Here is a 15,277-nt window from a genome sequence, read left to right as displayed (position 1 = left end):
ACCATTTGTCTTGAATAAAAAACATGCCAATGTAGATCTATAGAATTGACAAGTTTATTATAACGTTTTATCGTATAAATTATCGAAATAAGGAAAGTGTGTTACATTAGATGAAGACAGGAAAGAAGAAGTAGCAGCAGTTATTTAGGCTTTCCCCATATCCTATGGGAAAATTGACCAATAAATATTTCTTTCCACATTAGTTTTTGTATTCAGTTGTTGAGAGCAATACAATGCTAAGGAAATTCATCATCCCAATTTGTTTTGTAACTTTCACTAATGTCTCACAAGGATTGTTTTGGGGAGAGAGAATGACTCCCCACAAATCTGTTCACTTGATTTTTCTTACGGTGGAAGACTAAAACAGCAGTAAACATGACCTATGGAATCGAAATGAAAAAATATGCTGGTGTCCAAAATCAGAACATGTATATACATGAACAAAAACATTTGTTCAAATTATTTACAAAGAAGTACCAGTTCAACACAGTCCAAGACTGGGAATAAATAGTGCCAACGCGTCTTGCGGGGTGAAAACTGCAAACTTGGGAGAGAAAAATCCAATGTTAGTTTTGCATGCTCGCATTAAATGTTTGCACTTTCAACTTTCACATTGGCATGCTTCTCTATGAAGACAGTTACACAAAAAATAAGAAGGTCCCTTTCATTAAACGGCTAATAAATACAATACTAACTCAATATGGCTCCATAATATTCGGTTCACGAAACCAAACACCCTCTCTAACGTTAGAAATGGAATTTCACCTTTGTTTAAAGGGACAGTGTGTTATTTAGCGCTTCCAAGGGGTTTAAAAAAAAACGTTCACATTTTTAAATTAATGGGCAAACTGTCAACAATCCTGATGCTACGTGTAGAAAATAAGTTAAATAAAATAAAAATCGCAAAAGGCTGGGCAGAAAAAATGAGGAAAAAAATTGATTCCTTAGGCCTCTTTGAGGCTTTGTAGTTCATATTCTTGTGTTTTTTAGCACTCGTTTGAATGGCAAATGTTCTGCATTTATATAGCGCTTTTCAAGTCAAAGCACTTTATAATGTGCTTCACACTTACCTATACACACACTTAAACACCAATAGGGAGTCAGCCATACAAAACGCCTACCTGCTTATTGGGGGCATTAGGAAGAACACTTCGCATATAACACAGAGGAGCCGGGAATCGAACCTGCGACCTCTTGACGGCAGACAATTATATACGCTACCTTCAGGTGAGGCTCATGTTTTGTAAAACAAGCAAATTTCTCAGCTTACGAGTACTGTAAATAATAAAATCTTGGTTCTCAATCGAGATTTTTTTTCAAATGATAGTATTTTTTCATACCGCTTAAATCAATATTGTTTTTATTCAGCCATTGACATTTTTTTCTTATACAAATAGGAGGCGCTAAATAATCCACACTGTCCCTTTAAGGAAAGTAAACATGACAATCTGCTGAACTATTGACGGACACTTGAAAGGTTGTTTGGTCCATTTCACAGGAAGACGAGAATACACAAATAACTCCTCGCTGAGTGTTTTTTTTGGGTGGGGAAAATGAGTACAAAACGCAGCAGCTCTGTTCTTTGTACATTCATTTGTCTGCAGCTCGGCGGAACGTGAAGCTGCTTCAGTCCTCGGCTTTGTTGAGATGCTTGAAGGCCTGCTTGCGGAGGTGAGCCTCGATCTCCTCGCGGAAGACCAGCATTCCCAGGTAGGAGTGCGAGGCCTCGTTCATGGCTTTGGACTGGATGCACATGCGGTATTGTTCTGGCGTCAGCTCGTCGGCGCACTGCTTCTCGTGCCACAAGTGGAAGAGGCTGGAAACCGGCGTCCGGACCACGACCAGGTCGCTCCGCAGATATTTTCTGTACAGGTGGACGTCTTCTACGCCCCAGCCTTTCACTTCCAGGTCGAAACCCCCTACAGGAGATAAAGGTCAACTACCAGAGTTTTGCGAAAAAAGTCTTGATTGATAGATTAAGATTTGCCCTTACCGATACTAAGGAAATCGGAGCGATATTGACACGTCATCCCGAAGCCGAAATCCCTCCAAAATCCAGCATCCTTTTTGTGAACCTATTTCAAACAGAAAATGGGTGATAATAAACTGGAATTCAGTGTGAGACCCTGGTGGGTGGAGAGTCCAGAGGGGCCTGCCCCCCGGAAGACCATTTTTTTTTACATTTTAAATTCACTATATACACACAATGTATCATGTTCTGTATGTTTAGATAAAGAGCCAGGATATTATTGAACCAAAAATGTCCCAAAAAAGAAAGAAAGAAAGCGCGCACGCTCACGCTATTCTATTCTATTCTATATGTTTAGATAAAGAGCCAGACCCTGGTGGGTGGACAGTCCAGAGGGGCCCTGGGGCATGCCCCCAGGAACAATTAAAAAAAATTTTTTTTTTACATTTTAAATTTGAACGCATTTATCTGATGTCTTTTTTGAGCAAAATCAAGAAGCTAGATCTATGATCAATGTGTGCCATTCTATTCTTGTGTTAAATTCTAAACACCCTGAACTGGTTTCCAGCCCGTCGCAGGGCACACGGAGACAGACAACTCGATCGCTCATTCACACCTAGGGACAATTTGGACCGGCCAATTAACCTGACATGCATGTTTTGTAATGTGGGAGGAAACCAGTGTGCCCCTGAGGAAACCCACGCAAGCACAGGGAGAACATGCAAGCTCCACACAGAAAGGATAGTAGCTGGAATTGGACCCATGACCTCAGAACTGTGCAGCTCATATATATTATATATATTTAAAATGTTGGAATTTGGTCGCCCATTGGACTACACTGTGTTTAATTATTATTTGAAACACTTACCAGCTGAAGCTCAACAGGTGGAGCCAGATCCATATTACCATAAACTATGGCAGGATTGTACAAACTAAACACCACTGGATAGAAGACTTTCTTATCTATAAACACAGAAAGAGCACAATCGTTTTTATTCTCATTGGTAACAACGTAGTGAACATTGTTTGCAATGTGATTAGACATGGCACTCCAGGATAAACATGTACAAAAGGCTTACAAGAGAAAAATAAGAAAGAGTTCAAATGTTAGGATAAGTAGGCAAAACTATTAACAAGGTGCTTGGAGACAAGTTGTAAAAGCAAATTTCTTTCGTAATAATAGTGCAATGTGAACAGTGGGACTCAGAAACACTATAAATATTGTAACTATCTCAATGTCATATAATACAAACAGAAATCTGTGACCTCTAGGGAGTAAATGAGAGGAAATTGGGGAAAACATACTTGGATCTGCGTTGAGACGACACGTATTCAGAAAGCTCAAAGTGAAGCGGATGTCGACGTCGCAAAAAAACATCAGGACATCGCCTTTGTTCCACGCTCGTGCTCCGACATCCAGGCCCCTCCCTCGCGAAAACTCCTCATCCAGTGGGATGAGAGTGTAATTAGAGAAATTTTCCTCTCTGGCAAAACACAAAAACAATTATAGAGTTAATATTCTTTTCATGACAATGGTTTCTTGTTAAGCGAAAACAACAAACCTTGACATAGTTTTCAAAGATGACTTCACCTCTTGGAGCAACGCTTTCCCAAAATAAACCACTGTAAGGTGGACTTGCTTATCCTGCTGTACACACACCTCCCTAAAAAAGCAATTGTGTTTTATTGAAAACATCTAGGAACAGGAAGAGCAACAGCAATGCAGAGACCTTTGAAACTTTTGTCATCTTTTCTAGACCTTTCTCTTTTTTGATTAGTTTTTGCAGTCTGCGTACTGCTCATGTAGTTCCCTTGGTCAGGATTTTACTGTGAAATGAAAACTCATGCTGCCAGAAGTTGACTTGTGGGTAAAAAGAAAATAAAACCCTCCATTTTAGTCGCCTCTAGTTTGGTGTCGCCGCTAGTTTGGAACCAGCAATCTTTTGCCCAGAAAGGGGACATTTTCCACCTAAGACTATTTTCTGTTCGGTTTTTGGTACGTTTGCAAATTTTCCTCGATCTCCTCTAGACTGGTTCGACTGCCGGACCAAGGAATGACCTGAGACATCTTGATTTTTCAGTTGATGAGATTATGAATTGAAGTGATCCGGGGAATATTCATCTGGCTTGAATACCGATCAATTGCCAAACTGTTACCTAAAACATTCTCTAATGCATGTTTAAGCAAACCGTTTGATTTGTTTCTCCAGTTCCCATATGTACATATATTACTCAATTTTATTATTTAGTCCCGAATGTCGTGTTTTATTCAATTTTCTGTGGTTGATTTGTAGTAAACAAATTCCCACGAATATTTGTTTGTGTCTAGATAAAATATAATAAAATAATAAAACAATATATGAAATAAGTCACGATTAAATTGTGTGTGTAGCATACATGTTAAGTTTCAGAAATGGGAAATCGGGAGATTTTTTTTCCCGACGCGATTATCATTATTATTATTATTATTATTATCATTATTATTATTATTTGAAAAGACAACAATAAAATTCGTTTTTCAATCTACTTTACTGTTATTTTATGTTTACATGTGATTATTACAATGTTTAATTATTCCAAATTTTCTGGTGATCTTTAACATAGTCATATGTAGCATTCTTATTCGTCTGCTGCTCTCGAAGGAATGAGATCACGTGGAGTTCGAGATTATGATTGCCGAGTCTCGATCAAAGCTTTTTCCGGTGCGGAACGGCGAAAAAGACGATGATAAAGACTATGGATAATTCGGCTACATTTTAATCGGCAAAACTTTGTTCACATAAAAATTTCGGCGACCCAAAAAATAAATAAAATAAAAAATTTGAAATCGGTAGATGTTGCTCTCAGATCGGTAGGGAGAATCGTAGCCAAAGCGGTAGTCTCCCGACCAAATCGGGAGACTTAACAAGTGTGTTGTAGCCCCACTTTAGATGATGAGATTGAGCCCAAGGTTTGTCAGCTGTTTTTCCTGATCAAAAATATCCTAAAACCACTAAGGCGAGAAAAATTGAATATAATGGTGCAAATCTATTCATTTCATTTGTCAGTTGATGTATTAATATGATTTACAGACCTCTTAAAACGATTCAACATAAAAACACAATCTCCAACAAGCCAGGAAGACCAAGTGCATTTCTACCTGAAGTTGTGCAAGAACTGTAAAAAGGTTTCCACTCTGCCCGCCAGCGGCACGATGATGTTGATAATCATTCCCGATGTGTCCACAGCGGTGCTCCTCACTTTCATCAGCGGGCCAAAAGGTCTGAAGAGGGTGACATGGCGGAAGGTACTGGACTCCTTTTTCGCGAAGTAGAGCTCATAAAGTGATCCTTTATCTCGCTCGGTTCTGTACAACCCTGCAAACCAAAGTGGCGTGCAATTAATATGTGACTGTGACGGTCAAACATTCATGCATTTGTCGCCCAAATCCAATTTCTAGTCAAGTCAAAGTGTTTATTGTCATATGCACAGTAAAGAAGCACGTTTCCCTGCACAATGAAAGTCTTACTTTGCTGTCCACGCAGTTGCCAGCGTAAAAATAGATACTGGGAAACTATACATGTATACCTCAAAGAATATTACAAATATTAAAAGATAAACTTAAGTTGTGTAAGGGCAATAAAGATTTCTAGCCTGCAGAATGATAAAAATGTTTTTACGAGCTTGATATTAACAGTTTAGCACAATGAGATGCTTTTCCAGCTATTCCTGGTGATTAACTGCATAGTGACTTCTTAATCGTCAATGGCAGTTAATGACATAAAATCAATTTTCTTCCTCTTAATCAGGGGTCACCAAAATACGACCTGTGGGCCATATCAGGCCCGCCAACGGTTTTCTTCCGTCCGCAAAACTATGCTGAGAGAAGCATAAGAAACAAAACAGGCGGCTTCTAGTCAAACAATGACCTGCAGTTTTTAATATTTCCACTGGATGTCACCAAAGCCATGCAAAACTCCATCCACCGTAGCTGTATATGCTGACCACAATTTATCAAACAGACATTTGTGCAAACACCCATTCAAATGTTATTTGATTTAAAATTAAAGCCTTTGTTTAAAGGTACATTATGTAATATTTGACAACTAGGTGTCACTCCATTGTATATTCCTAAAAAGCAAAAGGAAGAAGAACTAATTACAGAGAGTCCGGTTACCAAACAGTAGCCTTAATTTACCAGGCTGGCCTTGTCAGCCTAGCTTTGTCGGGATGTTTGCTAGCCTAATATCATAACACACGACTTCCAATATTTCCTGAAGTATTGAAGTAAATTCATCATATTTATTACACATTTATTCAGTATTCATTCATCCCTTGGAAAAGCGAATGATATTTGTTTAGATCTTTTATATATATTTTTTAAGAAAAAACTCTATTGTTGTTAGCGACCACTCAAGAAAATTGTGTTTTTAGCAACTAATACAAAAACCTTTACTCTGATGCAGATTTTTAAAAGTATTAGATATCATATTGAATAATTTTGTTGTCAGTGATCTCTGAATTAAAACACAAAGTTTACAACGTCAAATCTGTAAGCAAACTTACCTTTTGGTTGAAAGTGCAAAAACGCTATTTGTGATTTGTTTTATACATACATACATTATATATACATATATATATATATATATACATATATATATATATATATATATATATATATATGTGGCTATTGAATATTTTGTTTTCCCCTCGTTACAGGCTTAGGTTTGTTTGCTAAATCTCCATATCTTTTGGCAGACTCAAGGTTGAATTTACATCGATTGCAAACAAGACCAACTTGATCAGGGAATCTGCGAGTTATTCTAAACTCCTGTGTTGGAAAATAAACTTACCCAGTGTACCTGGGATCTAATTCCAAAGCAATGAATAAATATTTATTGTATCAATATTTCTATGTATTCAAAATAAACACCATTTTTTTTAACAAATGTTTTCAAACCAATGCGACCCACAACTAAAATGGCTATTATAGGAGATCAGATACTGGTTTCCATCACAGTTTTAATCCTTAAAACAAGGCTAGTTTCAGCACTGACCCCTGGTATCGGTACTCGCCTTACCCCGAATAAAATATTGCAAAAATTATGAGTTCTGTTTTAAACAGATGGCAATCAATCTGTTAAGCTTGCATAACACAAGACGTTCGAAAAGTAGAAATTATTTAATGATGAGGAATGACATTTTTACCATTTTCCGTGTAAATATGTTTTAGGCTCAAACACAAAAAAGAAAAGCCTGTGGCATTAACTTGAGGAAATTAAACTAAAGCAAAACGGTAAGAGGATTGCAGTTCTGCACATGGCACAAAATATTCCAAGAGAGGCAAAATGGAAAATGCGTATTGTATCACATATTGAACAGCTTTGCAAAAATAATCAATTTCCGTTTGACTGTGTTGCTGGAATTTTAATGCAATCGTTTTTGTATTTGTTTTTAAAAGATGAAGGTTTTGTTGTCCTTGTACAGCGTTCTCCAACTTTAATGGTATATCATTTGCATCTAGGAGTCTTAAAAATAGATTTCAATACAACTGTTTTATCCTTTGGTTATTCACCAAACCAGTAGGTTAATCTAAAATGTCATTTGTAAGTTTATTTTATGCACAGGCAATTCAAAATAAGTTGGTTATAAAATCAAGGACCCACAACTTTGTGCCATAGCTTAGTAATTAAAGGGAGTGTCACATATTGCTTGGTACATTTTATCCACTTCTAAATGTTTATTCATTTATTTATTTATTACATTTATTTATTTTTCGCCCGATTATGGAATTCAAATCAAGGGATCATCTTAACATTTTTCACCCGTGGGTGGGAATATAGTTGTTATAGTGATACAAGTTAGCGTTTATCAAGAGAAGCTTACAGTATTTGAAATATGTGATTATAAAGAAAAACATACAATGTGGATCACAACTCAAGAAAAAACAAAAGCTCTGACCGGGAAAGTCCTGGTTTTTGTCAACAGAGTGACATATTACTTGGTGCTGTTTCATAATTGTGCTGTGTCACTGCATATAGTAATAATTGTATGAGTTTTCCAGTTACAGTGGAAGCTCGGTTTTCGAACGCCTCTCAGTTCGAACAAATCGATGTCCGACCAAAAATTTCAAGAAATTCTTGCTTCGCTGTTCGGTCAAAAAAAAAATCGCAGTTCGAACGCCGGTAATGCGTGAGTGCGTACGCTAGGGTGCGATGCTGAGCGGCGTATGAGTGTAGATCGCTCATTTCGTGACCAACTGTTATCGCGTGCGGACGTGCTTTGTTTTGCTTTCGCTTTTAATATAGGTGTACCAAGTGTTTTAGCCCCTAATTATGCCTCCGAAGAAAGTCAGTGCAAGCAGCAAAGTTGCTACAGGTAAAAAAAGAAAAGTAGTGCGTACAACTATTGCATTTAAGAAAGAAATAATAGCAAAATATGAAGAAGGTGTGCTGATCTTGCAAGGGAATACCCCACCGTCCACCTCCGCCTTCTGCTGACCACCACAAAGGTAAGAAATCCTATTCATAATTCTTTTCTTTATCCTTTTTTTATCTTTACACGTTCGTGTTAGCGTAATCTTTCGTACGGAAGATTACGATAACGCGAATGTACGATTAGCCTGGGTTAGCTTTGTTTACGTTAAACATTCAAGTTAAACATTCAGGGTGTTGGAACGGAGCCCAAAATTCAGGGTGTTGGAACGGAGCCCCCTTTCCAATGACCCGCTCACCACTTGTTGTGGAGACCCGGGTGCTGAATGACTTGTAAACGACCTAATTTTTTTATTTTTACACGTTCATGTTAGCGTAATCATTCGTACAGAAGATTACGATAACGCGAACGTACGATTAGCCTGGGTTAGCTTTAGTTTACGTTAAACATTCAAGGTAAACATTCAGGGTGTTGGAACGGATTAAAACGATTTACATTATTTTTAATGGGAAAAATGTTTTCGGTGATCGAACAAATCGGTTTTCGAACAGGGTTCTGGAACGGATTATGGTCGAGAACAGAGGTTCCACTGTATATGATTTTCATTTAATTAAGATTCATTGAGTGGCAATTAATCCACCATAAAATTATTGACTATCCATATATTTAAATGTACATATTAATCCGCTTGTTGCCACAATATATCAATTTATCTAGTTATAAAGTCTTTACAAAGTTTTAAGTGGTATTCTGTATTACTCTTAGGAGGAAGGCCTTGAGTCTTATCAGACAACCTGCAGGACTCAGTCTGAAGGACTGATGTAGAGCTGTTGCCTTGGGAATTTTCCAGTTCCGTGTTTTAATGACTAGCCCAAAATGTTTCGTTTTGTTTTTATATTCTTAATATAACAAGAAAACCCTCAACGGAACTGCTCACTGGAAGAAAAGATCTGTTCTCGTTCAGTGGGAATCTCCACCAAAAACTTGTATTCCATTGTGTAAAAGTGAAGACATAATTGTATTATTACCTGTAGTTTAGTGTAAAAGGGCTTGAAAACAAAATGTATTTGTTATTTAACGTTATGTCAAAGCAAAAGCCTGACTAGCACATTGTAATTATTCGGCTTGTTTTGAGAATCGCAAGGTCCTTACCTTCAATAAAGTGTCCCTCTTTGTAGGGTTGCCTATGCATGGGTACATTATCCTCGATGCCGTCCTCCTCATCAGGGTTGTTGATAATTTCCAGGGCGGCCTCGATGACCTCCACCAGTTCGTCCCGCCGATCTTTGCGGACGGGTTTCTCCTCAGGGTGCCGCGTCAATCCCATCTCCAGCTGGTAAACTTTGGATGAGGTGAAGCTCTCAAAAGGCACCAGAGCATACTCACTGGGCAGACGTGCCCCAGTATTGACCTCGGCTTTGTCGATCTGAGAGTGCAGGTACTCCAGCAGGTCTCCCGGTTCTTGCTCCTTGTTCTCAGCCAAGCCCTGCGTGTCGGGCAGCTCCTTCTTGTCCTGCAGGAGCTTGAGCTTCTCACCCATTTCCTGCAGCTCCTGCTTGAGCTGCGCGATCTGTCGCTTTAGACTGGCAGCGCGGTTCAGGTGGCGCTCCTCCTGTTCCTGCAACAGGGCCTGGTAATACTCCTTCCCGTAGGGTTCCCCCGCAATGCCGGGCAGGACCAGGCTGACGTCTGCTTGAGGGGTGCACTCCAGCAGGTAGGCGAAAAACAGCAGGACCAACAGCAGGAAGAGGCCCAGGAAAAGCCAGCGGACCCGGCCGTGGAGCAGCAACCCCCGTCGGGGCATCGCGCTCTCATACAATCTTGGGCTGATCAGTCTGCATTCCCTTTCCTCTCACACGCACTCCTTCACATCACTTTGGACCTAATTCAGCATACATGTTCCATGAGTAGCACTTTAGATGCTTTTTGAAATGCATTTTTAGAAAAATGTGAGGAAAATGAATCCTGGTGATGCCAAATGTAGATGGAATATCCCTGGGTAAATCCATGCGATCATTACCTACGTAGGAGAATATAAGAATCCACATGAAAACCACAAAATGATTGACCATCAATTATTAAGCACATCCAAAGAAAATAAAACCCTACTCAATGAGCAAAGTGTTCCGCTGAGAAGCGAGGATGATTTATGTCGCTTAGTAAACGATACAAAACCATGCTGACGCCACTTACATAACACCCCACTTAAACTCTAATTCCGGGCCCCAAATTAAACATTACAAACACAGTTCTTTCAAACGGACTCGACTGTCCTGCCACGAGTGATTAACAACATTAAGCACAAGCAGCGGGCTATTTCCTGTTACTAGTTAATCTTTAAGAAAATAAAAGCACGCGGCTCAAGAGTTTCGAACTGTCAGAGCAGCGGAAGTTGCAGTACAACTATGCTGTATGTAGAAGTAAATGTATGAATAAATATTGGGAAATATATTCCATACAAAAAAATGAACACATAAATAAATCACGTAATACCTAATTAAATGACTGAAATGTAATATAATCATATATGTAAGAATTTATTCAGTCATTTATTTTTATTTTATTTCAGTATTTGTTCATTGTATTTCGTCGGGCATTTTGTCAAGAATTTTGTCGTTTAAATTCTCATTCATTTTGTCATGAACGTTATCATGTGATTTGTCATTCATGTAGTCATTTATTTTATCATGTATTTTGTGTATTTTGTCATAGATAAAAAGCTCAGGCAACTGGGCCGCTTCCTCATGTGAATAACAGTTTTTGGGGACAAAATGCACGACAAAATGCAAAAAAAAGAAAAAGTTGCATTATTGTCATATCGTAATATGTGATTTACATATGTGTAAATAATTTCTAATATTTCTATATTTATACCAGGGGAGTCAAACTCATTTTAACTTGGGGGCCACACGATAGAACAAACACTCTCTCAGGGGCCGGACACGTAGATTAGAGAGAAAGAAATAAGAGAAAGAGAGAGGGATAGAGAGAGCGAGATAAAAGAGAGAGAGAGAGAGAGAGAGAGAGAAAGAGAGAGAGAGAGGACAATGTGAGAAACAAAAGAGATAAAGAGAAATAGTGAGAGAGGGGGAAAGAAAGAAAGAAATCCAAATAGAAATAGAAATAGAAAAAAGAGAAGCAGAGACAAGAGAAGGGAAAGAGAGAAGGGGAAAGCAAGAGCAAGAGGGAGAAAGAGAGAAATAGAGAGAGAAAAGAAAAAAGGAAGAGAGAACAAAAGAAGGTAAAAAGACACAGAGTGAGAAAGAGACAAAGAGGAACATAGAGAGTGAACATAGAGAGAGAGTGAAAGAGAGAGAGAGTTAGAGAGTGAAAGAAAAAGGGAGGAGGAGAGAGAGAAAGAAAAACAAGTACAGCGTTTGTTAGCAGGCCTAAGCTGGCCCGCGGGCTGCCTTTCAGACACCCCTGAATTTTACATTTATTTCTTCATATGGCAGGATCAGCCCTCCATGCTATTTATCTGTTTAGGTTAAAATGAAGAGTTACATAAATTATCTGTAGGTGTCTGAAGGCACATGCATTTAAAGAGATTTTCTCCCTTAATGGAAAATTTTAAAGGTTAGACTTGAAGGTCATCCACTAAAGCCGTAAGCAGAATGTTGGATTTCCTCCAACCTGGCAGGTTTGGCCGTAATATGGCCTTTTAAATCACTTGAACGACCACAATGAAAAGCAGAAGGGCCAACGCCGCATTTCTAATGCAGAGCTTGATAACATAAATATCTAGAATGTCCTTCACAATATCACTTCATCCTTTTTGAAATTTACAACATGAGAAGAAAGTTAAGAAGGAAATGTCATTTTATCCTAAATAAAACATTAAATTGTGAAAAGCCATTCGAAATGCACAAAGAAAAACAAACCATTCCCTTTAACATTCACACAGCAGTCAGAAGAGGCTGTCATCAAGGAAATAATAGAATTTAAAATATATTAAACGGTTATATTTATTCACTGTTAAAGTTCTTTCTCATTTGACTTCACCATTTTCTCTGTGCATTTTCACATTATTCTACGAATATCATTAATACAATTATTATATAACACATTACTGTGCCTAGTGTCTGCAGATGCAAAGTGAACCACGTAATTCACTAGCCTCATGGCAGAGGGCGATAGTGAGACAAAGGATTCTGATTTAACGCACATCTCAGAAAAAAATAGTGATGCTATTAGCAAGCTAACAGCAAGTTAAGCAATTCTCTCCTTGCGTGGACTTTTTTTATAGGTGGCGCAGCGCAAGAACTTAATTTGTAAGTTAAGTTAATACAATATCTAGATATAGATAGATCTATGCTATAGTTTATATATATATATATATATATATATATATATATATATATATATATAATCAGTTTCTTGCTTTGCCAATCAAATGATGAATAAGATGTACGGTATTTATTTACGTATAACGCAAACTCGTGTATAATGCGCACCTCTAATTTTTCATTAAAAATCGGTTAAAAATGTTGTTTCTCTTTCTCTAAGCTCAAACTAAGCATTTTAAGTGACAAACGTTGAACATTTGTGGGTATGATTAAAATAATTTGTTGACAGTATAAACTATGAACATTATACCAAAATTACATTCACGATGTATTTATTTAATGTCCTTCAAAGTCTGATTCATCATCAGATACACCAAAAAGTTGTTTCCCTCATCATGCTTTTTTGTGTTTATTTATATTTTTAAGGATGACTTCTTGTTTTCTCTATTCTGTAACATTTGTCTCTGGTAACCAGAGTAAAAATAGTGTAACAATGAAATAAAATGAAATGCCTTTTTTAATGTCATTTATATCACTGGCTGTCAAGTGATTAGGATTCGACACTATCATCGCGCAAGCAGATTCGATCCCCATTGAATCCAGTGACATATTTTGTGGATTGATCGCGAATATAAAAATCCATCCATCCATTATCTGCACCGCTTATCCTCAGTAGGGTCGCGGGGTGTTGGAGCCCATCCCAGCCATCCTCGAGCAGTGGGCAGGGGACACCCTGAACTGGTTGCCAGCCAGTCACAGGGCACACAGAGACAGACATCTCACTCACTCATTCACACCTAGGGACAATCTGAACCGGCCAATTAACCTGAAATGCATGTTTTTGGGAATGTGGCAGGAAACCAGAGTGCACGGAAAAAAACCCTTGCAAGCACGGGGAGAACATGCAAACTCCACACAAGAAGGTTCGATCTCATGACCTCAGAGCTTTGACATTTTTATTCTTTAATATCTCATGCATCAATTCAATATGGTTTGTCTAAAGTGTAAAGAAGAGGCGAGCCGTAACGAAACAAAAGTGGAATAGGAAAGCTTGATGTGGTTGAGAAAATGGTTGGATCGCTTTTTTTCAGCCACTCTCTAACACGGAGGAGGACCTCTTGAAGCTTATCTTCCAAAAGTAAGTCACACTTAACTTTATCTTTATAGAACATATTATTTTAGGAAATGTTTATTTTTTTAGTACAAAACAATACGGGTTACTTATACAAGCCTTAAACATACTTATACAAACCTAAAACATACAATATATAGCACTGAAGCAACTTACTAACAAATTCAACTTACAAACGATCGTTGGTAAGTAGGGCAGCGTCTGTACTTAATCATAGTTGGCCGGCACCATTAAAACCCGGACTGTGACAATTCTGGTTGGTCACACACTCCATCACTCAAATAACGAACAGGAAAAAAACGTGAACATGACACAATAAATCCTTGAAAAAAAACGCAGTGTTTTGTGATTACACAAACGCAATATCGATTACGTTCCGGTGAATCGTGCAACCCTACCGCATTTCACTGCTTCACGTGTGCGTTTTTTTAATCCAAAAATAAGTAGGTGGGATCAGAAATCCCATAACCATGGTGAGAACATAAACATTTCACACAAGCTGGGAACCTCAAACCTCAGAAATGTGAGTAAAAGACAGCTCCCACAAAACGTCACCAGATGATTCCCACACCCATACTGGATTTCGACATAGAAAACAAAAGTTGATGACGGCTTTTAATAGGACTTTTTTAAAGACCTAGTGTTCCTCCCATAGAACATGAAAGTTATTTGTACACTATAAATCAACAAAATAAAGGTCCTTTATTTACTGTACAATACATAAAAATCAAATAATATTTTCAATACCTTTGGGCAGGCAAATGGACCAAAAAAAAGGAATACAACTACTGTACAGATTATATTACTAATAATATGTATACCTGTTCAGGAAAAGTCAAACTCAACCATCAACGATTCATAATTCAGCATTTATTCTGAACGGTTAAAACCGGAAGTCGACGAGGTTTTGCGGTAAGCCTAGAGACATTGGGTTATCTATTCGGTTTCCAATTTTTTTTAACTATCTATAAAATATCCCGCAAAAGAAATATGTAGCATGAACAGAAATACTCACTTCATCATATGCGCTTTCCCGGCCATGAGTTGTAGAAACCGAAAGTGTAAGCAGCGAAGCACAAAGCGGGAAGGAGCCTGTGTTGAAAAATGCCACGGAGCAAAAAGAAAAGAGAGGCTTGCCATTCACTTCCGGTCAAAACGAGCCAATAGGATTCTTCCACGTCACAGAACACGTTGACGCTCCTGATGACAACAAATATACATTATTAATGCTAAAATAAAAATAAAATAAACAGTTGTACAGATGGACAAGGCAACAATGTGTCTTTTAAAATTCAAAGTAGCCACTCATTTTTTAAATCATAATTTTGTGAGCGACGTCGTTTCAGCGGCTCACTTCTATTTTACACATCAAATAACTTTTCTGGTTCAGTTAAAAAAACTTCACTGTTATATTAGAAGAGTTTACGATGTGGATTTGTATTTTTTTCAGCCTTTCTTTGAATAAAAAAATAAAAT

At 37.9% G+C, this 15,277-nt stretch overlaps 1 protein-coding gene across 2 annotated transcripts; it reads right to left on the bottom strand.

The window, feature by feature from the left end:
* Positions 1 to 32: 32 nt before the first annotated feature.
* Positions 33 to 14,955, bottom strand: csgalnact2 (chondroitin sulfate N-acetylgalactosaminyltransferase 2). 2 transcript variants are annotated; one of them, XM_088350896.1, is made up of 8 exons: positions 14,817 to 14,955; positions 9,536 to 10,403; positions 5,109 to 5,325; positions 3,532 to 3,633; positions 3,275 to 3,453; positions 2,838 to 2,932; positions 1,994 to 2,075; positions 33 to 1,919 (listed from the first exon to the last, which is right to left on the bottom strand). In XM_088350896.1, exons 2-8 carry the CDS (start codon positions 10,185 to 10,187, stop codon positions 1,627 to 1,629), a joined length of 1,620 nt encoding a protein of 539 aa, XP_088207022.1. In that variant the 5' UTR covers positions 10,188 to 10,403; positions 14,817 to 14,955; the 3' UTR covers positions 33 to 1,626. The 2 variants fall into 2 exon arrangements, with proteins under 2 accessions (XP_088207022.1, XP_088207023.1); XM_088350897.1 differs by lacking the exon at positions 14,817 to 14,955 and adding an exon at positions 10,493 to 10,659.
* Positions 14,956 to 15,277: the final 322 nt, after the last annotated feature.

This window comes from Urocampus carinirostris, chromosome 13, assembly GCF_059441175.1.
Source record: "Urocampus carinirostris isolate Australia breed hairy pipefish chromosome 13, RoL_Ucar_1.0, whole genome shotgun sequence".
Classification (NCBI taxonomy): Eukaryota; Metazoa; Chordata; class Actinopteri; order Syngnathiformes; family Syngnathidae; genus Urocampus; species Urocampus carinirostris.
The sequence above is the reverse complement of the archived record's forward strand: the minus strand, read 5'-3'. Positions and strand labels throughout refer to the sequence as shown.